Source organism: Podarcis raffonei, chromosome 8, assembly GCF_027172205.1.
Source record: "Podarcis raffonei isolate rPodRaf1 chromosome 8, rPodRaf1.pri, whole genome shotgun sequence".
Lineage (NCBI taxonomy): Eukaryota > Metazoa > Chordata > Lepidosauria > Squamata > Lacertidae > Podarcis > Podarcis raffonei.
This window is the reverse complement of record NC_070609.1, coordinates 6,428,050-6,452,629: the sequence shown is the minus strand read 5'-3', so window position 1 is coordinate 6,452,629 and position 24,580 is coordinate 6,428,050. Positions and strand designations below refer to the sequence as shown.

The 24,580-nt window shown below is 50.3% G+C and overlaps 1 protein-coding gene across 16 annotated transcripts in view; it reads right to left on the bottom strand.

The window, feature by feature from the left end:
* RYR1 (ryanodine receptor 1) overlaps positions 1–24,580 on the bottom strand; it is a 207,866-nt gene that overhangs the window by 4,948 nt on the left and 178,338 nt on the right. For 7 of the 16 annotated variants that reach the window (XM_053401808.1, XM_053401811.1, XM_053401810.1 and 4 more), the window contains 17 exons: positions 23,156–23,260; positions 21,470–21,499; positions 18,696–18,725; positions 18,072–18,153; positions 16,442–17,739; positions 14,324–14,394; positions 13,186–13,390; positions 12,314–12,400; positions 10,662–11,062; positions 9,095–9,137; positions 8,838–8,968; positions 8,597–8,657; positions 6,780–6,926; positions 5,947–6,081; positions 2,984–3,140; positions 2,809–2,873; positions 1,347–1,447 (listed from right to left, as the gene is read on the bottom strand). In XM_053401808.1, coding sequence (XP_053257783.1) covers positions 1,347–1,447; positions 2,809–2,873; positions 2,984–3,140; positions 5,947–6,081; positions 6,780–6,926; positions 8,597–8,657; positions 8,838–8,968; positions 9,095–9,137; positions 10,662–11,062; positions 12,314–12,400; positions 13,186–13,390; positions 14,324–14,394; positions 16,442–17,739; positions 18,072–18,153; positions 18,696–18,725; positions 21,470–21,499; positions 23,156–23,260 — 3,149 coding nt within the window. The remainder of the gene's footprint in view (positions 1–1,346; positions 1,448–2,808; positions 2,874–2,983; positions 3,141–5,946; positions 6,082–6,779; positions 6,927–8,596; positions 8,658–8,837; positions 8,969–9,094; positions 9,138–10,661; positions 11,063–12,313; positions 12,401–13,185; positions 13,391–14,323; positions 14,395–16,441; positions 17,740–18,071; positions 18,154–18,695; positions 18,726–21,469; positions 21,500–23,155; positions 23,261–24,580) is intronic. The other 9 variants (XM_053401815.1, XM_053401817.1, XM_053401816.1 and 6 more) reach the window with 2 other exon arrangements.

The following is a 24,580-nucleotide window of genomic DNA, read 5'->3' as shown; positions in this document are numbered from 1 at the left end:
TGCTCCCAGTTTCAGCTTCCCTCACCCCTTGCATGGGTAGCTCCTGGGTGATGTGACACCCGTCCCCATTCTGCTTGCCAAACAGACATTCCTGGTTCTTCCCATGCGCGTTGTGCAAGTTCACGCAGGCGTAGCCATCACTAGATGGGTGCAACGTCAAGGGATGTGTTGCACATACGAAATACCTGTGGCAGGTGGCTTCTGTACCATCTCAAGCGCAACTCTTCTCTCTCTCTCTCTCTCTCTCTCTCTCTCTCTCTCTCTCTCTCTCTGGCATTCCATGAGACACACCTGCATGTGTGAATTCGCCCTTTAAAAAACAGCCCCCAGCCCCCCATGCTTATCACATTATGCCTGTCAAGGAGAACCAGAACTGCAGCTACTGAGCTTGGAGGGGCCTCTGACTAGGGAGGCAAGAAGGCTTCATCCTCCATTGCACCCTGTGCGTGTCAGCTGTAGCAAAACATCCACTGCAGTTTATCTTCTGCCAAAAACTATGTTATTTATCTTGTGGTGAAATTAGGTACCGTAATTTGTGAAACTGAAATAATAAATTGTGTTGAAATTGTGGACGATAACTATGCATGACTGCTAGTTTGTGCATAAAGGGGTAAAGGACCACAGAATTGTATCGCTAGATAGAATCAGCTAGGTCAAATCCCTTCACCTCCAGAGAGGGAGGAAGTGAAACTTTTCTACTTCCTCTCTCTCTCTCTCTCTCTCTCTCTCTCTCTCTCTCCCTCCCTCCCTCCCTCCCTCCCTCCCTCCCTCCCTCCATTGAATTGAAAAGGATGTATGTGAGCTTGCTACCCAAGAATATTCTGCCTGTGTTTCTTCTTGCGGCTGCATGGAACAATGCATGTATCAGACCTATGAATTTGTAAGTAAAGCATTTAAAACTTACTTAGCAGTATGTGGTCTGTTCCATGTGAAAGGGATAGAAAGAGGGGAGCGTTGCAAATGGGACAAGAAAGGTCTAACAACTTATATTCCTACCACTTCTCTGTGCTGCTTATATTTGTGAGTTGAATACTCTGCTCCTGGGGCTCCCTGCATTTTGAATCCAGGCCCCCAGCTAATTCTTTTAGCTGTTCCCCCACACTTGGGTCCACAGGGATTTTCTCCAGTGTTATTCCACCCCATTAATTACAATGCGTAGGATACTCAACACAAACAGGGCACGGGAAATGCAACCGATTGCACAATGTTTGTGGATTTGAGGCAACAACAACTAGCTCAATGTCTGCTCTGGGATGAATCAGTGAACAGTGAAGAGAATTTTCCCTCCCGCTTCCAGTTTGGTTGGAATCCCCTGAACATTCCCGCTTCCCCAACCAGCTGCTCACATGTAATTTGCCAAGTTGTGCTCCTCCAGTGTGTGGGTCTCAAAGCCGTGCGGCGTCGTGTCAAAATAGTCACTGCCGATTCCACAGATGAAACATTTGGTCTGCCAGGATGGAAGCAACAGTGTGAGAAGACAGTTGAAGGCAAAGAGGGAGCTAGGGTCCTGTCTCTCCACAATGGGTCAAGCCAACCCCAACCCCAACTGCAGCCATAGAATCACAGAATCCGAGAGTTGGAAGGGATTCTGAGGATCCTGTAGCCCAACCCCCTGCACTCCAGGAATGTGCAACTGTCCCTTACGGGGATGAAACCTGTGACCTTGGTGCTATCAGCACCATGCTCTGACCCGGGGTGGCCAACTCTCAAGAGACTGCAATCTACTTTCAGAATTAAAAACTGGCAGTTATCTACCCCAGTTTTTTTGGGTTCAGCTCAAAGTTGTTCAGCTTTTTTTAGGGAGGAGAAGAGCCCCGTTTTTGGGGGTTTTAAAGAAAGCTTTTTGGGGGGAGGAAGTTCTGTTTTGGGGGAGCAAAAGCAAGGGACAAGGGGGTACAGTCACAAAAAGATCGCTATGGATCAAAACAGCAGCGCAGAGGAAGCTCTGCCTTCCCTTGCAGAAATCATACAACAGGGCGGGGCGAGGGGCGGGGCAGGAGACAGTTTTAGCCACACTAAGGAAAGGGAGCTAGAGATCGACCGCGATCTACCAAAACCTCGCAGGGATCTACCAGTAGATCGCGATCCACCTGTTGGACATCCCTGCTCTAACCTATGGGTAGGCAAACTAAGGCCCGGGAGCCGGATCCAGCCCAATTGCCTTCTAAATCTGGCCCGCGGACGGTCAGCGTGTTTTTACATGAGTAGAATGTGCCCTTTTATTTAAAATGCATCTCTGGGTTATTTGTGCGGCCTGCCTGGTGTTTTTACATGAGCAGAATGTGTCCTTTTATTTAAAATGCATCTCTGGGTTATTTGTGGGGCACAGGAATCCGTTCATTATTATTTTTCAAAATATAGTCCGGCCCCCCACAAGGTCTGAGGGACGGTGGACCAGCCCATGGCTTAAAAAGGTTGCTGACCCCTGCTCTAACCAGCTGAGCTGTCCCTCTATGTTTCCATGCATCAAATCCCTCCCTCCCGCAGTGTGAAGATTATCAGGAGTGCCCAGAGTTGACTATGTCTGTGTTCCCTCCCAGGGGACCCTCCTTTTCACCTTTTGCTAAAAAGAAAAGGCATTTTACTTTTGGAGATATATGCAGTTTATATACTTAGGTAAAGTATATTTATGTCATGGCTGTTTTAGGTGGATTCCCCAGTCCCTCCCCACAAAATACCTGGTCATGGGCCAGGGAGTCTCCCTGATAGACAACCACGTCTGCGATAACTTTCTGATTGAAGTCACCGGCTTGCCCCCCACCCTCCTATGGCTGGGAATGGAGGAGAGGAAGAAGGAGACCAGCTTACCTCCATGTCCTCTTTCACCTGCTCCTGCTGGTCTCTCAGCTCCCCAAAGGCATCAATGATCAAACCTGGTGGACAGGAAGTCAGAAAGGTAGGCAGACAGAGTTCAGGAGCCCTGGCACAGACTCCGCCCCACACCCCCATGGGACATAATAACCATGACCCGCACGGGACCTACCTTGGATGATGGCCAGCAGGATGACAATGACAAAGAAGAAGAAGGTGATGTCGAAGATGACGCGGTAAAGCTCGTACTCGTCACCTGCTGGGTCCTCGATCTCGTCACCGATGCCCCCACCAGCACGCACCCCCACGTACATGTGAAACAGGTAACACTGTGGAGGAGAGGAGGGGAAAGGGAGGGAGAGGCTCAGGGAGCGTTGCACACACAAGGCTTCTTCGGCATCACTTCTTTCACATATAATTTATTATTAAATTTTCTGTTTTACAATTCAAAGTTCTCATTTAAACACCCTTAAAACACCCTTCTTCTCTTTCCATGGTTCATTTTACATATCATAAATCCCTGCATATTTTACAGAAACGATACCATTCAGCACTCCATTATTACATCCATCATAACTTATTTACACGGTTGAATTTATCTTAATGCTGCCAGTGTTTTCAGTCGTACACTGTTATTTCCCATATATTTCATAAACATTTTTCAATCTTCTCTGAACCTATATTCTTCTTGATCTCTTATTCTATATGTTAAGGCTGCAAGCTGTGTGTATTCTGTCAACTTAAGCTGCCACACTTCTTTGGCTGGGACCTCACTCGTTTTCCATTTTTGGGCTAACAGAACATGGGCTGCAGTAGTGGCATACATAAATAACCTTTTTTGACACCTGGGGATTTCATTTTTTTAAAAAAAATAATATTAAATTTCCCACAATTATAACAAGTCTCACATAACAAAACAACAAACAAAGACAAAAAAGTACTGTATTTTCCCCTCTGTAACACACAGATTTTTTCTCCTAAAAAGTAAGGGGAAATGTCTGTGCGTGTTATTGAGCGAATGTGTGGTCCCTGGAGCTGACTGTCCCAAGTACAGGGCAAAAATCAGGCAAAAATCATATCGCGCCGTCACGGAGGAGAGGAGGCTGCTGCTTTCCTGCATTCTGCCTCAGGGTCTTACTGCCCACCCTCTTCTGTTTCGTTACTGTGTTTGCTCAAACGGAACAAAGAGCAGGCAAATCCCCTCCCCTCCAGGCAAGCAGAGGGGAAAGCAGAGCGTCCTTCCCTCTAATTCCTCTCTGTGCTCCGGTGCTGCTGCTGCTGCGTCTAGGGACTCGCAGGCAGCGGAAAACATGCAGGAGAGAGAGAGAGAGAGAGAGAGAGAGAGAGAGAGAGGGCTGGCTTGGGTGGGTGGGTGGGGACTTTTGCCTTCCTCCCCCCCCTTTAAACCACTCTCTTGCATTCTTAGCCAGCTGCTTCTCCGCACACCCCTCTCGTGCTCCTTGTCCCTTCTATGTTTTTCCTTCCCTCCCCACTTAAAACGTGGTTACAAAGCACGGATCCACATGGATCCTCAGGATCTTTGCATTGGGTCACCCCAAATTCACCATCAGATCACATAGCAATGATCTGATGCAAAAACAGGGCTGCAATGGAGCAAAAACGTGGTTACAAAGCACGGATCCACATGGATCCTCAGGATCTTTGAATTGGGTCACCCCAGATTCACCATCAGATCACATAGCGTGTCATGGCTACAGCCTGCACCAAAAAAAATCACACACCCACTGTTGCCTGGGGCTGCAATGGTGCAAAAACGTGGTTACAAAGCATGGATCCACATGGATCCTCAGGATCTTTGCATTGGGTCACCCCAGATTCACCATCAGATCACATAGCATGTCCATGGCTACAGCCTGCACCAAAAAAATCACGCACCCACTGTTGCCTGGGGCTGCAATGGTGCAAAAACGTGGTTACAAAGCACAGATCAACATGGATTCTCAGGATTTTTGCATTGGGCTACCCCAAACTCACCGTCAAATCACATGTCTGTGGCCACAGCATGAAGCACAAAAATGATACATCCACTGTTTCATTCAGATTTTTTTCCCTTGTTTTCCTCCTCTAAATCCTATGTGCGTGTTATGGTCAGGTGCGTGTTATCGAGCGAAAAATACGGTACATCAAAAAAAGACGACACAGTACAAAATCCATCCCACCCACCACCATAACAAATAAACAATAAAAACAAACTTAATTCTTTAAAAATCCAACCTTATGTACATATTAATTGACTTCCTCTAGTCCTTCCCTTCTGAACTTTCTTGTATCTGGTTGTAACAGCTTTCCAATATCATTATTAAACAAAAATATTTCCAGTTATGAACTAACTTATTCACTTTTCTTACTGTTCTAAATCCCATTTATTTATTTAAATCCTAATTTAATCCTAGGCCTATTTGGTACTTTCAAGTAGTTTCTAATTTTTTATATTACGACACCTGGGGATTTCAGTCTGAATTATCTCCAACAGAAAAGACTCTGGTTTTTTTGAGAAAGTACTTTTAAACATTTTCCCTCCCACCAATTCATTATGGATCATTTCCCAATACTCTTTTACCCCTTTACAAGTCCACCACATATGAAAGAACGTTCCCTAAGAGGGAGCATTTCTAACCGTGTCACCTTGTCAACCTGGAAAACTATCTTACATTTTCCTCTCTGCTGGGTACTAATGGAGGAATCGTCCTATATGAATCCGCCCCCCTCCCGATCTGGCATTTCCAGAAAGACTTGAACCCCCAGGATCTGTTTCCTAAACATTAAGAACTGGTCCCTCCCCACTTGGGGACAGTGGCAGTCTGACATTCACCCTGCTCTTGGAACAAGAGATGCGAGGACACCGAGATGCTCTGCTTGAGCTTCCCTGAACATTCCTGCCCTCCCAAATTTCGCCGGCTTTAGGAAAAAGTCAGCGGCGTCTGTTGGGAGTCAAAATGGTTCTCCTATTGTATCAGCAGCCTGCTGCACCTGCTTGACCAGAAGTGATGGCAAAGCCCAGGGAACGTGGGCGGTCGCCGTAGGAAGCAAAGCTGCTTTCCAACAGATTTAAGCCCTTTTTTGGGGGGGGGGACAAAGCCAAAAAAGCACGGGGAGCCTCTGTCCTTGTCTTACCGTCATCATGTCGTCACATTTCATGTCAGGCTCATCTTCGTCCTCGCTCTTGTTGTAGAACTTGCGGAAAAAGTTGAAGGCGACCACGGTGTAGAGGTAGACGACCACCGCCAAGAGCCCCACCGTCATTAGCAGCTGGGGGGGGGGGGGGAAAGAGGTCACACGTGTGAGAGGAGGTCCATGATCATGCAGCAAATGATGTCCCAGATGTCATACTGGTTGGACGCAGAGGAGTGCTGGGAGGAACCAGATGGGGGACCCCCAAGGGAAGAAGGCTCAGAGCCTGGGGAGTGGTGGTGGGGCAAGGATGAGTGGTCAGAGGGAGAAGAGGGAGCAGACTGCGGGGAGAAGGTGTCAGAAGCGGAAGAGGTAACAGGGTTTAGTGAGCGGGACGAGGCGGTGGCAGAGAGCAGTCCAGAAGTAGAGGCAGAAGTGGAGGCTGGAGAGGAGGGAGGGGCCAGAAGCAGAGGTGAGTCAGTCTGGTGAAGAAGTCAGGGAGTCTCCCTCTCCTGCCGTGATCGGCTCTGCTCCCTGCTACTCTCCCAGAACCAGGAGAGGCATGAAGTGGGAGAAGCAAAGGCAGGTACACAGGTGCAGTCTCAGATTGCTTGGGAAGGACTCAGGTGAGGAGAAAACTTAGGCAGGTGTGGGGAGGGTGGGGACTTTCAGTCTTAATTGTTGTGTAATTGGTTTTTCCAGATGTGAAAACCTAACTTTGGCATTACACAGTATATAAATAAATAACAGTGAAGAAGGCGAACGTGTGGGAGGGGTGCATACCATGAGCCAGGGTGGCCCCCCCATTTGATCTGAGCGCCCCACAGCCCCGCTACCTGTTTGCCGTTGTGGGTGACGGATGAGAGGATGGTCCTTAGGGTCTTGACGCCCATGGCGATGTCCAGGAGGTGGGAGGCGAAGAAGAAGTTGTTGTAGTGGCCGAGAACGGACATCACCATGTACCAGAAGAGGTACAGGAAGGACTGCAGGGGGGAGAGACATGGATGGGTTGTGACAGAGGCAGGATGGAGAGCGAGGGCACAGCGGGACGCCCATGTTGGGGGAAAGGGGTGGAAGGTTTTGATGCCGTCCTCTCAGCTTAGCAGATGCAGGGCTGCAGCATCAGATGGCTCCCAGCCCAGGGGCCACCCCACCTACTCTACTGCCAGTTCATGAGGCAAAATATGATCACAGGTGAGTACCATCCACTAAGAATAGGGCTTGGAAGGATGCCTGTGTGTTCTCCCCACTTGCTAATCTCCGACCTGAAAACCTACCGCTGACCAAGACTTTACTTGGTTGGGTGGGGGGTATTGTTTTTGTTCATTACAATGGTACACATTTTTGTGTTTTTATATTGTAAACTGCCCTGTGATCTTCGGATGAAGGATCATAAACAAACAAACAAACGGTCGATCCTGCCCAGCCAAATACATGTGCAGAACTCCACAACATCAGTATCTGAGTCAACTAGATAATTCATTAGTTTTATTCTGATTCAGTTATTCTGGTTTTCAAGCAATTTAGACATCTGGGCACTTTTTGTTTCTACAGAAAGAAATGGGCAGTAGACGCAGGGGCAGAGGAAGGGGGTGCATTGGGGGCGGGTCGCCCCGGGTGTCAGCACTGAGGGGAGTGACAAAATGGCAGACAGCACTCAACGTGGGGCCTGCAGTGCGCCCGAGCCACGTGTCTCTCCTGGCTGGGAGTGACACAGTGGCTTGGGCGCCCACAGGCTACGTGTGGCCCCAAACGGTCCACCCGCTGCCTCCCCCTCAGCTGTAGGGCGGCTGAGTGGGAAGAGGCAGGCAGACTCCTCGGAGGCCCCGTGGAGCATCCTGCCCCGACTTGCCCCGCCCCTGCGGGTGGCTGGCCACACCCCCACAGGCGGCTGGCCACACATCTGGGCGCAGGGCACGCACGCCACCCCAGGCACCCAATCGGCTTGCTCCGCTGCTGAGTAGATGAGCGCAGGATAGAGAGGTGTATGCAGCCTTTTCATTGCAAGTATGAGGTCTAGAATCTCTGCTCCTGTCTTTTTAGGGAAGAACTAGGATTCTCTATGGGATGCGGGTGGCACTGTGGGTTAAACCACAGAGCCTAGGACTTGCCGATCGGAAGGTCGGCGGTTCGAATCCCCACGACGGGGTGAGCTCCCCTTGTTCGGTCCCAGCTCCTGCCCATCTAGCAGTCCAAAAACACACCAGTGCAAGTAGATAAATAGGTACCACTCTGGCGGGAAGGTAAACAGGGTTTCCATGCACTGCTCTGGTTCGCCAGAAGCGGCTTCGTCATGCTGACCACATGACCCAGAAGCTGTACGCCGGCTCCCTCAGCCAATAAAGCGAGATGAGAGCCACAACCCCAGAGTCGGCCACGACTGGAGCTAATGGTCAGGGTTCCCCTTTACCTTTACCTATGATTCTCTGGGCACTGAATTATGTTGAACTATCATAGAAAACATGTAGAGATAGGGAATTCCCCTAGCAGGCGATGCCCTCGCATCTCCCCCAGCTTACAGTGGGGATTGTGCTTGTCTGATTGGCTTCCCTCCCCTTTAGCCAGTGTTTGCCAGGCTGTGGCACCAATTGGCATAAATATTGAAAGTTGAACCTCCTGCCCCCCAGACCTCTAACTGCATCTTCTCACTCACGTTGTCAGTGAAGATCACTCCGAATTTCCAGACCTTGTACTTGATGTCAATAGAGGTAATCCTAGTAGAAGAGAAAGGGAGGATAAGGAGGAATGCAAGTGTGCATGTAAATTCATACGTTCTGTTTTGCTACGTGCATCCCAAAGGGCCTGTCCACACTTCCCCTTGTCCCACGCTTGGGAAGCATAGGCCCAAGCAGCTTCGCCTTTGCCCCACTGCCAGCTCTGCCCATCCTCCTCACCATGTTATGAGAGACGTGTCTGGCTCAGTTTTTTTCTCGTTCTGCGCTGTGATTTCCAGACTGGCCAGATCTATTCCCAGCAGTTCTGCAATTCTTTCCCGCCCATAGATGTCACCGTATTTGTTTAGCACCTGGAAGGGGGGAGGGATGTGGTTAAGAAAAGATGGGCTTCTCCATCTTGTTAACCACCCCTGCCTTAGATCAGGAGAGCCCAAGGCCTTTGTTTCCCTAGCCTAGACAATGGTGGAAGATCTCACCTTTCTCTTGATAAATTTGTCCCAGTAGTTGCTTGGGAATGACCTGGCAAGGGGAGAGAAGAGGGGGACAAAACCCATTAAGAATACCATTCGTTCTTCCTGCTCCGATGAAGGCTCCCCGACCTGCCAGGGCCATTTCTCTCCCTCCCTCCCTCCCTCTGCAAAACCCACTTCTCCCCAAAAGCCCTTCCACCTGATCCTCTTCACTCAGCCAATCTTCTTCCCCTCCCCACTGTTTAACTGGCAACCCTGGACCTTCCTCCTCACTCATCAACATCATGTCTGTTTAGTACAGACTCTCAGCCTTCCAACCTGCTGCGTCCGCTCAAAGGCCCGCTCAGCCCAGCTTTCTGTTTCTGTGAGTGGTCAGCTTAAGTAGGAAGCTCTCAAACATGGGTGCAAGGGCTGGCCTTCCCCTGCACTTATCCACAGCGCCCTCTCCGAACAAGGCCTTTTCGCTATCATGGCATAAGAGCCATCAACAGGCAATATCCCTCCATGAGTTTTTGCCTGGCCCCTTTTCTCCTCTGCAAACGTGTTTGGCCACTGCTGCATCTTGTGATGGCAAATAAATAAATAAATAAATAAATATATATTTTATTATTTATACCCTGCCCATCTGGCTGGGTTTCCTCAGCCACTCTGGGCATCTCTCAACAGAATATTAAAAGCACAATAAAACATCAAACATTTACAGAAAGGTAGCCATGCTGGTCTGCCATAGTCAAAACAAATTTTTTTTTTCCTTCCAGTAGCACCTTAAAGACCAACTAAGTTAGTTCTTGGTATGAGCTTTCGTGTGCATGCACGAGATTCAGTGTATCTGAAGAAGTGTGCATGCACACGAAAGCTCATACCAAGAACTAACTTAGTTGGTCTTTAAGGTGCTACTGGAAGGAAAAATTTTTTTTGTTTTGACATCAAACATTAAAAACTTCCCTAAACAGGGCTGTCTTCAGATGTCTTCTAAAAGTCAGATAGTTATTTACAGTGGTACCTTGGGTTACATACGCTTCAGGTTACAGACTCCGCTAACCCAGAAATAGCACCTTAGGTTAAGAACTTTGCTTCAGGATGAGAACAGAAATCGTGCAGCGGTGGCGTGGCAGCAGCAGGAGGCCCCATTAGCTAAAGTGGTGCTTCGGCTTAAGAACAGTTTCAGGTTAAGAACGGACCTCCGGAACGAATTAAGTACTTAACCCAAGGTACCACTGTATTTCCTTGACGTTTGACGGAAGGGCGTTCCACAGGCAGGGTGCCACTGCCGAGAAGGCCCTCTGCCTGGTTCCCTGTAATCTCACTTCTTGCAGGGAGGGAACCGCCAGAAGGCCCTCGGAGCTGGACCTCAGTGTCCAAGCTGAATGACAGGTGCACTGTGCCAAGCAGTGCTGGACTGTCCTGAACCTCCTTGCCAGTTGGTTTTACCCTATTGCCCCGAGGAGGGTTTAGCCCAGCTGCACTATGGGAAGCCCTCTCCCCTTTTTCTGAACCTTTAGGAGGCGGGGCAGTTGCCCAGAGGGGGGAGGAGCCGCCGCTTAGCCCCTCCCCTCCCCACAGATGGACTCACGGAGCATTGAGCACCAGGCGGTCCCACTGTCCCTTGATGTCGTCGTCCTCCGGCTGCTCCGTGATGTAGAGGCCGTCAAACTCCAGCTTCCGCGCCAGCTCCTTCTCACGCTTGAAGATGACCAGCGGCACCTTCAGGCAGTTGTAGCCGATGATGCAGAGGAAGGCCACCAGCGTGTGGAAGATGGCCAGGAACTGCAAGGCTGGCTGCATGTAGCCCGTGCTCTCCTCCAGGAAGAAGTAGACCACGCTGTCTTCGTCGTCCTCATCCCCGTTGCCGTTGCCGTCCCCGCCATCGTCGTCCCCGCCACCAAAGCCAGAGCCGCCTCCAGAGCCAGACTCCAAATCCCCATCGAACCCAGAGCCCTCAAACTCCTCCTCGCCAGGAGGGGTGTCGGAAACCTGGGAATGGCAAGAGAGGAGGAGGAGGAGGTTGGGAAGGAAAGTTGTGACCCTCGAGCCAGGAAGGTCTTGCTCTTACAGCTTAGTCACCAAGTCAGGGCTGGGGAACCTTTCTTCAGCCCGAGGGTCATGTTCCCTTCTGGGTCCACCTTCCAGTGGTGGGCAGGGTCAGAGGCAAAAGTTGGTGGAGCGAAGGATGCGAGCTTTGCCTTCATGCGACAGGCTAGTTTCTGCCCGCATTGTCAAATGCCCCTCTCTGGCACTGTGATGGCCTGGGATTCGGACTCGGATGCTGAACCTGAGGAATCCCAGCCTGCACAGGATTCCCCGCCTCCAGAACCAGCTGAGCCGGGGCTGGGGCATGAGCCTGAAGGGTCCTCACCTGTGCTGGATCCTTGGGTGCAGGCACCAGCTGAGTCTGCTCTGGCTCCAGAGGTGATGGAGGACCCATTGCCTGCAGGTGCTCCACTCTCAGCCCCGTCAGAGGAAGCTGAGGTTGCCTCTGGGTCCGGTAACCCTCCAGCCTCTCCTGAGCTGCAGAGGCTCAGGGCAGAGAGGCGGAGGGAACTAAGTTCCCGCAGGAGGAGTGCTCGCCTCCAGGCCAGGAGAGGAGAGTCACCAGAGGATCGGGGCCGCCCTATGCCTCGGGGCAGATAAAAGCCGGCCAGCTCCAGTCCCAAGTTGCGGGAGCAACATTGTTGGTAGCCAGGTCCTGCCTGAACCCTGCCCTGCTTTCCTCCCTGAGCTCCTGACCCACCCTGGCTCCCTGCTTGCATGCCTGTTCCTGACTTCACCCGACTCCCTGCCCTGCACCCAGCTTCAGCTACTATGGGCAGCCTCCACGTGCACCTTTGACCACGGACTGGACTTGGACCTCGCCTCTCGGGTAACCCATGGGACCAGCACAGGCACCCAGGCAAGGGGCAAAAGCTGATTCCAAGGACACGATCCAGCCGGGGGGGGAGGACTTGGGTTGCAAAGCAGGGCCAGAGAGGGGTGTGGGATGGGGAATGTGCCAAGGGCCAGAGAGAGAGAGAGAGGTCTGTGGGGGGCACATTTGCCCTGCAGGTCTGAGGGTCCCTACCCTGGCAAGAGTTCTTGGCTCCAACCATTTGCCCTCCCACAAGCTGTGCCCAGTTGTTTTGGCTCCCAGGATGTTTTGTTACTGTTGTGGTGGCTATTAAAATTTATTATGCACCATTCATCCTCAGGGAAGGTTGCAACTATTTAAAATACGGCAGAGCTACTTACCTTATAGAAGAGCAAAATGAAGTTGATAGCAAAGGCCAAGAAGAGGGCGAGAAAGCGGAGATTGTAGAAATTCCTGGACAGGTAATTCTGCAAAGAGGGTGGATAAGAAGAGAAGAACAATGTGGGGGTGCATGTCTTTAGGAACATTGGGAAAGCCCTGATGGACCAGGCCAAAGGGCCACGAAGACTTCCCCAAGCAACTGGTATTCAGAGGCAGACTGATTGCGGAAGCAGAACATCCCAGTGCCCAGCAACCACGGACAGTCTCCATTAATTGGTTCAACCGCACTTTAAAGACATTCAAGTTGATGGCCGTTGCCATATGGTTGTGGGAGGAGAGTCCATAGTTCAACTCTGTGGTGGGTGAAAAATTGCCTCTTTGTGGCGCTGTGGGTTAAACCACAGAGCCTAGGGCTTGCCGATCAGAAGGTCAGCGGTTCGAATCCCCGCGATGGGGTGAGCTCCCGTTGCTCGGTCCCTGCTCCTGCCAACCTAGCAGTTCAAAAGCACCTCAAAGTGCAAGTAGATAAATAGGTACCGCTCCAGCGGGAAGGTAAACGGCATTTCGTGCGCTGCTCTGGTTCGCCAGAAGCAGCTTAGTCATGCTGGCCACGTGACCCGGAAGCCGTACGCCGGCTCCCTCAGCCAGTAAAGCGAGATGAGAGCCACAACCCCAGAGTCATCTGCAACTGGACCTAAGGGTCAGGGGTCCCTTTACCTTTGTCTGTCTCCCATGGTTCAGCTCCAATGGATGGTCCCATCGGGTTCTAGCATTATGACACGGGGAGGAAAATGCCCCCCACACCTGCTTTCTCTACATGACGCATAATTCGGAAACGTGGAGCCCAAATGTCTCCGGTCATCTCCCTTACCAGGAACTTTGTCCTCTGGATCTCCAGCTCGTTCCAAAACTCCGAGCCTCCTTCCTCCGCCTGCTTCTTGTCCCTCTGGGCCACCTTCTTCTTCTGCTTGGCTGGTGGTTCTTCCTCCTCCTTGGGCTTCTCCTCCTCCTCTTCCTTCTCCTCCTCCTTCTTCTCTTCTTCCTCCTCCTTAGCTGCCTTCTCCCCATTTTCAGCACTGGGAGGGACAAGGGGGGAGGTGGAGAGAAAACTTGAAAGACACACCATCTTTGCCACCCTGTATTTGAACCCTGTATTCGAACCCCTCTCCAGCTGAAATGGGCCACATACCATGGGAAGCCAATGCGTCGCCCCCCTCAATGTTGTTGTACTTCAACTCCCATCAGCCCCATCCACATGGCCAGCAGCAAAGGATGATGGGAGCTGGAGTGCAGCAACATCTGGAGTGCACCGTGCTGGTTCCTGTGTTTTTGAGACCTTGAGGGATGGCAACTGGCTGCTTTTAAAAGTAAACATAAAGGAGATGATGGAATTTATGGAGTTGGCTGATCTCACCGGGAGAATCCGCAACCAGAAAGAAGAGGACTACCAAGAAGATTGGAAGAAATTTAATGACTATTTGAATAAATATTCTAATATTAAAGATATGTAACCACTTGAAAGAACCAACCAGGCTTAGGACTAAATTAGACTTAAATGTATCAATAAGGAAATGTAGTATAAGAAAGGTAAAGAAATTGGAATATGACTGTAATATTGTTTTATTAAATAATGATATTGGAAACTGCTACCTTCAAATTAAGAGGAAATTCAGATAGAGGAGATTAGAGGAAGTCAACTAAAATGTTTATGAAAGTGGATTTTAATTAATTGGTTGAGTTTCTTTTTTTCTGTTTAGGTATGTTAAGTTTGTTATTCTTTTTTCTTATTTTTCACTTTTTTATTGTGTTGTTATGTTGTTGCATATTCTCTTTTTTGTTATGTCTATTGAAAATTAATAAATATTATGGTAAACAAATAAAAGTAAACATAAAGGGCTAAGGTTCTCAGGAGCACCCTGCCCCCAGGACCAGCCCTCTGGTCCCCCCGCCCGGCAAGTCCCAGCTTAATCCAGAGTGTGCAATCCACTTTCACCAAGCACGGCACTCACTCAGCTTTCTCCGGTTCCACGGGAGGTTCCTCAATCTTCTCCAGCTCTGCCTCCCCCTCCTCTCCTTCCACCTGGAGAGTCACAAGAAGATGGGCTGGTGAGCGAGTTGGTGCCACAAGACGGCTGGGAGCAAAAGTAGTTTGTGGGCATCATGGCTGCTACACGGGGGGAATTTATTGCATGCCAGCGAGCAGCAGGGACCAAGGGTTATCTCCAGCTAAGTCCTACTTGGAGAAAACCCATTGAAAGTAATGGACCTAGGTTAGTCAGGTCCATTAATTGCAGTGGCGCTGGAACGCTTCAATAGTTTGACCCCCCCCCCACAAAGGTACAGTCCTCCATTGCCTCCCAGGACAGCTGGATGTCAACTCAACTCCACGTTTGGATGGAACGCCACGTTTGGCATTGGGAAAGAATTCTGCACCTGAAATGCAGAGAAGGGAGCTAAAGCAGAATAACTTGCAATGCAACCCGGATGAAGATGCACAAGTTTGTGAGCAGGGCTGGATTTTTCCTTTTCTTTAAAAAAAGTTACTACTAACAGCATCTAGCTGCTAAGGCACAGCAATACCAAACACAAATACTGTATGTTTTGCTCTATAAGACTCACTTTTTCCCTCCTAAAAAGTAAGGGGAAATGTGTGTGCGTCTTATGGAGCGAATGCAGGCTGCGCAGCTATCCCAGAAGCCAGAACAGCAAGAGGGATTGCTGCTTTCACTGCGCAACGATCCCTCTTGCTGTTCTGGCTTCTGAGATTCATAATATTTTTTTTCTTGTTTTCCTCCTCCAAAAACTAGGCGCGTCTTGTGGTCTGGTGCATCTTATAGAGCAAAAAATACGGTAATACAAGGTGATACAAACACCCTCTTTTGTTTAAACAAAGAAATGTGGATGGTACTCAGGAGTCCTGAATCCCAACCTGCCCTCTCATCCCCTCCAGACCTGGAGAAAGAACAATATAACTGAACCACGGAGCTAAAATCCCCACACGATAATGCAAGTTGGTTGGAGAAGTGCATCTCAAAATTCAGGCACGTCCAAATTTCAAAGGATGGCTGAGTTTCAGTTCTCAGACGCAACCTTGTTAGGATTTCTCCTCCAAACATGGGGCTTAACCATGCTTTCACTTGTCCCACTGCCTTCTTCCAGGGAAAACTGTTCTTTAGTGCTCAATCGAAGTAAACAGCAATTCAGTTGTTCTGATTTATCACTAAAGAGTGGGTTTTCTCTTGAAAGGGAGTGAAGCAAGGGGAAAACCGGTGTGTGTGTGTGTGTGTGTGTGTGTGTTATTGGCTTGTTTTGTTTTTGTAATGTATTTTGTGTTTTCATTTTGAATCTTTGTTTTAAACCACTCTGAGATTACAGATGAAGAGCGGTATACAAATTTAAAAAATAATGATCATCCTGCAGCGCTTCTCCTATACAGTGGTACCTCTAGTTACGAACTTAATTCGTTCTGGAGGTCCGTTCTTAACCCGAAACTGTTCTTAACTAGAGGCATGCTTTCGCTAATGGGGCCTCTTGCTGCTGCTGCGCCGCCGGCACACGATTTCTGTTCTCATTCTGGGGCAAAGTTCTCAACTCGAGGTAACTCTTCCAGGTTAGCGGAGTTTGTAACCTGAAGCGTTTGTAACCTGAGGTGTTTGTAACTCAAGGTACCACTGTACAGTCATACCTCGGGTTACAGATGCTTCAGGTTGCGTTTTTTCAGGTTACGGACTTGCCGAAACCTGGAAGTACCAGAACGCGTTACTTCCGGGTTTCGGCTGTCGCACATGCGCAGAAGCGCCGAATTGCAACCTGCGCGTGCACAGACGCGTGGCTGCGGGTTGCGAATGCTGCAGGTTGGGAACGTGCATCCCGCACGGATTACGTTCGCAACCTGAGCGTCCACTGTACTTAATTGCTGACATTACCCCTTGGTTCACTTTAGATTGGGGTAGCCAACATGGCGGTGGTGTTAGACTCCAAATCCCATCACTCACAGATCCAGTTCTTCCAGGCATCGTACCTCCCCACTCTCTGTGCCCTCCCCACCTCCTAAGCCTCATCTCCTCCTAGAGAGACCCTAAGAATGCCCACCACTATTCAGGTACCGCCTGAAGCCCTATACGTACTCCCAGTTTCCTCTTGAGGATGGGCGATCCTTCGGGCGTAGGGGGCTCCACCGGGGTCGTGTCCCCCATATCGCCAAGCCCACCAGGCGCATCAGGAGCTGTGGATCGGAAATGCTCTTTCTTCATGTCAAAGCCCTCCCCGCCTTCGGCAGGCGCGTCCTCCTTGCCGGGCTCCACTATCTCTGCTTCCTCCCCTTCCTCAGCTTCCTGTTCGACGTCCTCAGAAGGGGCCACGTCTCCATGCACCTCGTCCTGCGTTGGGTCGGGCATGCTGGCCAACAGCTCCGTCACTGTGATCTTCTTGGCTTCCTCCACCAGGCCGCCCCCGAAGAGCGTGTTCCAGATGAGGAGGAAGATGCCCCTGGAGATGTTGTAGAAGAAGAGGAGGATGCTCATCAGAATGGTGTAGATGAAGGTGGCCACAGCCACGGCCATCTCCTTGACCGTCATCTGCTTGATCTTGCGGAGCTTCCGGCGGATGTTGCGGTAGGTGAACATGCGGAAGAAGTTCAACACGCCGTCCAAAAACTCCCCAAAGACTGAGGACGACTCCGATGGTGCCGACACCTTCTCGGCTTCCCCACCTTCTGCCCCTTCTCCTTCCTCCTCCTCCTCTTCCTCCTCCTGGCCCTCCTCCTCTGAAATCTGTGCCGCGATCTGCATCTCAAAGATGGTGTCCTCGCAGAAGTTGATGAAGAGCTCCATCTTCTCCGACTCGCCCCCCTCGTTGACCACGTCGAAGATGAACTGCCGCTTGGACTCCTTGACCTGGGGCATCTCCCACTGGGCCTTGTTGGTCTCGCTGATCTCGAAGTAGATTCGCTCGATGCGCTTGCTGGCGCCCATGATCTCGATGCGGCCCAAGTAGGGGCTGAAGTAGTTGAGGATGCATTCCGCCAACTCCAGGAAGGTCTTCAGGCGGTTGTCGTGCGGCATGTGCTCCGAGAGGTTGGTCAGCAGTACGGCGATGTTGAAGCCGATATCTTTGGCAGGCTCTTGGAATCGATCGGCAAACTCCTCGTAGTCGATCATCTCGTTCTCATCGGCCTCCGAGCAAGAGAGCAGGAACTGGATCTCAGACGGCGTGTACTGCTTTTGGCTATCCATGGCCTTCTGGAAATCCTTCTTGGAGATGAGACCCCGCGGGTCCGTGATGTAGTCTCGGAAGGCGTCCGATGCTACAATGTCCTTCAGCTTCAAGAACATATCGAAGAACTTGAGAATCATCTCCACGTTACTGGAAGACTCCACCAACATGTCCACCATCTGCCGAGCGATGGTGCCATTCACCACGTTCCCTGGGTAGGCACATAAAAAGTAAGGTTAGACATGGGACCGAGAAGTCTGTTGGGGGTGGATACACAAGTGATGAGTGGGTGGGTGTTGCACTCATGTAAGCACTGTCAGGTGGATTCAGGGCGATTGAGATATGTGCAACTTATCTCAGTGGGTTGTAGCAGTTTTGTGTGTGTGTGTGCGCGCGCACACACACACACACACACACACACACACAGGATCCCATGTTAAACCCCTAGCATCTCCAGGTAGAGCCAGAAAACACCCCTGTGTGCTCAGGGAAGCTGTCATGGAGCCCTGACTGGCTGCCCCCGCCCTGGCTAAGGGGTCTTACCTTCCAGAAGGGACAGCAACATCACCACCATGTCTTTCTGCAGATCCAGCAGCTCCTTCAGAAGCCCAATTTGGCTTGAATCCTGGGTGGGAGGGAGACGTGGGAGATATTAAGTGCTGCGGAACCAGAGACATCTCTTCCCATGTCTTGGTGGCCTCCAGACGCAGATCCCCTTCACCCCCATGCCCCACTTGTATTCTTAAGGCCTGACCTTCCCTGGCCCTGTCACACCTGTTGGCTTCTAACCGGGCAATGGAAACCAGGCCACAACTAGGTGTGGGACAGGAAGGAGGGAGAGCCCACAGAGACCAAGGAGCGGGTCTCAACTTGGGCCGTGAGCACTGTGGCCCATTCTTCAGGCCCCTCAGACGGTGCCACACCAGGATGACCCCCTGAGGTCCCAGGGCACCTGGAAGCAGAGCCTTAGAGGAGAGACTCAGATATCTGAAGTCAGCTTAGGTACACAGCCGGCCACAGGGCACTGCCGTCACACTGTGACATGTGCGGGGAACACCTTACTCTAATGTGAGCATGCTGAGGAGGCCCCAGCCTCTCCTTCTCCTCCTCTGACTGAAGGACCACCCAAGAGCTGTGCCTCTGGAGAGGCAGGGACGCCCTTCTTACCTCAGGGTAGGATTCGCTCCGAAATTGGTCCTCATGGGCAGCGCAACAAAGAGATAGTTTTGGTGAGGGGCGGAAATATCCCCCAGTGCTGTCTCCCCGCCCACCCAGCCTCTGCACCCCCATTTCCTAGCCTCGCCTGCTTGGGAAGAGGACAGTGGGAGGAAAACACCCCTGGTGAATGTCTTCCATGCCACTGCCTCCAGCGACTGGCATCACGGGCATTATCTACACTGCAAACAAAGAAGACTTTCCCCTGGTGACGAGGCCTCTCTGGCAATTTGGTATCTGCAGCCTCTCTGGCAAAACTGCAGTTCCCTGGGAGAGAGACGGACTCTGAAACCAGCTTAGGGCTAGGAATCTAGAATCGGGGAGGTGAGTACGCTGGTTTCAGTTCGGAGGCCATGGCGCTCCAGAGGCGCTTCGCCTCTTCGCCCGCAACTCCCAGCCGGCGTCAAACCGAGAGAAGAGGGCTGGCTGCCAGCTTCAGTCAACGCCAACGCAAACCCTCCCCTTCGCCCTCAACATGACAACATGAGCTAGGATGGGGCGTGAGCCAGCAAGCCAAAGCGGTGGCCAACCATGGAGCTCCTGACGACCCCGTTTAATGGTGGTGGCTGGAGGGGGGGGTCTGGAGAAGCATGGAGAAGCAGAAAAGACAGAAGGAGAGAAAGGAGGGCTGGGGTGATGAGCAAGGGCCAGTTGCCGCAGACCGAGAGAGGAAAGCAGGCCAGGCCAGACCACCATATTCCCCTGCACTGAGGCAGGATGGGAAAGAGCAACAGACATGTTTATGGCTCTCCTGATTGGATCTACCAGCAAGGGCTGAGGGTTTTCTTAAAGTGTGTGTGTGTGTGTACAGAATGGGGGAAGTGAGGTTTCCCAGGCAGGGGCAGAGAAGTGGGCAGCTATAGGGTGAACTGGGGGGATTCTGAATAATAATAATAATAATAATAATAATAATAATAATAATAATAATTTTTATTTATACCCTGCCCTCCCTGGCCAGAGCCGGGCTCAGTGCAGCTAACACCAATAAAATCACAGTAAAAAACATAATGGGGAGATTTAAAATACAGGTTAAAGTGCAATTTAAAATGCAGCCTCATTTTAAAAGTAGCCGATAAATCAAAACCATAAGGGGAGGGAAAACATAAGGGTCAGGCTGAGTCCAAACCAAAGGCCAGGCGGAACAGCTCTATCTTGCAGGCCCTGCGGAAAGATGTCAAGTCCCGCAGGGCCCTGGTCTCTTGGGACAGAGCGTTCCACCAGATCGGGGCCAGTACTGAAAAGGCCCTGGCCCTAGTTGAGACCAATCTAACCCCCTTGCGACCTGGGACCTCCAAAATGTTGTCATTTGTGGACCTTAAGGTCCTCCGCGGGGCATACCGGGAGAGGCGGCCCTGTAGGCACGTGGGTTCTAGGCCACAGTATTATTTTATTTTCAAAAAAGGCCTCTGTCAGGCACTTTCCCTGCTGCTCTGGGTGTGTGCGTTGGGCCTCACAGGTTAGTGCAGTGGGAAGGTGCCAGGGTTCTGGCAACGATAGCAGCTGCCTTGCAGCACACTCACTGTGACACCTTGCTAAAGTGTCTTCTCTGAAACCATGGGAGTGTCTGTGTGCATGTGCATATGTGGAGACGAGGCAGCAGAGTTCCATTTCATTGCATAGCCTCCCCTCTCCCTGACCAGCAAAACCATATGCCCTTTAAAAATGTATTTTTTGGGAGGGGGTTATTGGGTTGTTTTTGTTCAGATAATGTATTTTGTGGTTTTATATTCTGGTTTTATCCTGTGAACCGCCCTGAGACCTGCGGGTATAGGGGAGGTATATAAATTTAATTAATATTAATAATTATGCAGAATTGTAAATAAAACAAGGGAAAAACAAATTACAGACATTTGCATAAATGTATGAGATAAAAGTATTCAAATACAGTGGTACCTCGGGTTAAGTACTTAATTCGTTCCGGAGGTCCGTTCTTAACCTGAAACAGTTCTTAACCTGAAGCACCACTTTAGCTAATGGGGCCTCCTGCTGCCGCCGCGTCGCCGGAGCACAATTTCTGTTGTCATCCTGAAGCAAAGTTCTTAAACTGAAGCACTGAACCTGGGTTAGCGGAGTCTGTAACCTGAAGCGTATGTAACCCGAGGTACCACTGTATGTTGGATGGAATTACCATATTTTTCTGTCTATAAGATGCCCCCATTTATAAGACTCCGATTTAAGAAAATGGGGGAGGGGATCTATCAGTGTATAAGACACCCCCAAATTTTGGACATTATTTTTAAGGAAAAAACCCTAGTCTTATACACAGAAAAATACGGTAATTTTCACAGGCTGAAATATCTACGGCAGGGTATGGATTGCCTGGCTGCAGAATCTTAATATCATTTAGCACAATGGTTGCAGAGTCTTATCCAGACCATTGTTCACACCTCCTTTGTCATTTGTTCAAAGGAAGGAAAGTCTGGCTTGACCTAGACAGCAGCTGCAGGGAGCAGATGAAGACGTGATCTAAAGGCCTCAGGACCCTTTTGGGTGTGTTTCCTTTTTTTGTGTGTGTGTTAAATTGGTCTGGCCTGTCGAAAGGAGGAGTAGAGAAAAGGAGCCTAGGGAAAGAGAGGAGGATGGGAAAGGAGGAAAAAAGAGAAAAAGAAGTGAAAGAGGACAGAAAGAAGGAAGGTACCAAGAAGGATGGGTGGGAGGGAAGGAAGGAGCAGGCAGAGTGAGCGGGGCATGAGATGGCCACATACTACTACATAAAAGGTTCTTACGCCATTTCGAAGTCCTGGGGGTTGGGTCATCTGTCACACATCAGAATAAAAATGTTATTCAGAAACATTTTTAAGAACATTTTTGTATTTTGCCAGGTTTACCATCCAGCACGTTCCTTTGTTGCTTGGGGGTCAGAACAGCCTTGCCCTCCCTTCTCTGGGGAAAGGGGGGCATGTGGGGTGGAGGAGAGGGGCAAGGGCAGGGAGGAAAAGGGACACCTGCACATATCTTCATTCTCCCAGTGTGGTGGGGGCGGAATCTGCAGTGGGGAAGGACACTGAGCCTGGGCTTCAACCACGAGATTTCACAACCTCCGCAGTTCCAGGCTCTGGGTCGTACCAGAGCCCTTTCTATTGCGCATTCACGATTATTTCTGCTCTTGGTGGTATCAAGGGGGGCTGTATACAGACCCGCCTTCAGCATGGCTTGCGCCTGTTTGCACATTGTTCCAGGAAGAGCGGATTTGATAGAATCACCTTCTCAATGCAAACTTAAACTGAATTGCTCGCCCATTCCTAACTGGGACCGGCTGCTGGAAATAGAACTGGACCCCCCCCTCTTTTTTCAAAAGTCCTAGGTGGATTCCAGTTCAGTGGCAGGGAGAGGTATTCACGACACAGGGCAGGAAAATGTGTGCATCTGTCTGCAAAGGTGTCATAGTGGTATAAAGGAAGGCCAGATGGTGAAATACAAAAATGGTCCTTTTCAGGAGGAGGGATGCTCAAAGCTGTTGCTGAGAGATCAGGAGTGGAAGGGGTGGGGGTGGGGAGAGGCACAGAGCAGGGGAGCCTGGGGTTAGTGCAGAGATTAAAAGGGAGACCGCACCACACGCAACCTCACCTCCCCCATCCACCCCACATCTCACCCTATACTCGTACTTCCTGACAAGGCTTTCCCCTCCTGCTCCATCTTTCCATCCACCTCAAAGCTATGTTGCCAAAAGAACGGGGGCTTGTCCAGACCCCAGTGTGGCAGGGAGCCAACCCTCCAGTGCAAATTAGCAGAGGCACCGGTAGACCCATTTGAAGTAAGCAGAGCCTAGCTAGAAATTTTTTTTTTTAAGGAGTTTTACCGCAAAGGTGATGGCAGGTGGGGAGAAAAACTGACTTTCTAAGGACATGCACCAGATAGCGACCCAAACGCAACCACTTTGCATTCACAGCTTGACTTCCATTTCCCTAAGCCTGGCTATAAAAATGTAGAAAGAGCTGGCTTTGTGCACCTAAGCTTGAGCTTGGGGTAGGATCAAGCTGGCAAACTTTTGCTACTGGTTAGGAAAGATGGGATCCAAAAGCCTGGTTCCTTGATTCAAGAGTTGGCTACTGATTTGAGAGTTTGGCACCCAAATCCGAAAGCCAGGCTCCTCTGCTGCCGTTGCGTGGCTTCCAAAGTCAACCGTTTGGCAAGACAATGTGCAGAATATTAAGTTTCCCCTGCTTAGCCATTGATGTCTGGGGCCCTGGGGCTTGCTCTTTCTTCGAAGCTGGTTCACAGTTGCGGGGCTTGGCTGTGGAGCGGACCACGTGGCCTTGCATATCTTCCATGCGCTAAGACCTTGCTCGCTCTATCTGCTCAGGATACTCTTCCTCAACCACTACTCATGAACAACCTCCAAGATATTCCCTACCCTCTGCCCCTTGCCAGGGTTCAGACAAAAACTTGCACTTGCTCATTTTCGCTTTTACCTGAGCCAACTTCATCATCATGTGAGCAAAGACATGGAGGAAGCCAATGACAGCGTCCCACAGCCTGCTGTGTGCCAAGCTCTGCTGGTTCCCAGTGCACGGTCCCTGGCGAGGAAGGGGAAAATAATGGAGTGAAGATATCTGATTTATACCTAGTAGTCTGAACATAGGGCTGCTGAAGATGATCTGTGCATGGGGCATTTGTTCTGCTCAGCTTATACACAGCTCAGTGTGGGGTAAATCGTCACATGGGAACCTAAGAAAGGAGGAGCTGTGCACTCCAGAAAAAGATGGAGAGGTGAGGGAGCTGGATAGATGCAGGATACCCCCTGGGATAGAGGCTCTCCCTGTGTTTACATCCGTGAATGAATGAATTTATTATTTCGGTCACAGACCAGTTCCAGCCCACATACAATATCAAGGAGGTCATAAAACACAACAGGGGTACATTTGAAGTTGCAATCAGGTATAATAGGGACAATACAGATATAGCAACAGTTTAAAAATATATAAATTAAAACTTAAAAAGGTAAAGGTATCCCTGCCCGTACGGGCCAGTCGTGTCCGACTCTAGGGTTGTGCGCCCATCTCACTTAAGAGGCCGGTGGCCAGTGCTGTTCAGAGACACTTCTGGGTCACGTGGCCAGCGTGACAAAGCTGCTCTGGCGAGCCAGCACCAGCGCAGCACACGGAAACGCTGTTTACCTTCCCGCTATAAATCGGTACCTATTTATCTACTTGCACTTAGGGGTGCTTTCGAACTGCTAGGTGGGCAGGAGCTGGGACCGAAAGAAGGGAGCTCACCCTGCTGCGGGGATTCGAACCGCTGACCATGCGATCGGCAAGCCCTAGGCGCTGAGGTTTTACCCACAGTGCCACCCGCGTCCCTAATTAAAACTTAGTCACTAACATATAACCTAAAATTATCATTTAAGGCCTTAATCATTATGATAGCACAGCTTGTTCCCTATGTTTTATGGCAATCACACAGAATTTGGCTACCCTTAGCGTGATCTCAGGATCCTTGTCCTCTACCAGGGATTTTAGACATTGAAGTTTGGATTCATTTGGAGATTTTTGCATAGCAGGGTAATAAATACAGAGCGTGTATCCCCCGTAGAAACAGCAGCGTAACAAGGCATGAGAGACAGTTTCTACCTCCATCAAGCCGCAGGGGCAGACTCATTCCACGTATGGTTTACCCTCGAATCTGCCCTGCAGTAAGGCAGATGGCAGCACGTTGAATCCATCTTTCTCAAGAGACAATGGAGTGTGCTTCTGGGGGTGAAGTCAAACTGCTGCATTAGCAGCACCAAACTGACCTCCCCAGGACACAAGCCTGGGCACTCTGGATGGAGGTCCTGGGCTGCCCAGACAACAAGACCCCCTCTCAGACTCAAAGATGAGATCCAAAGGAAAGAAGAG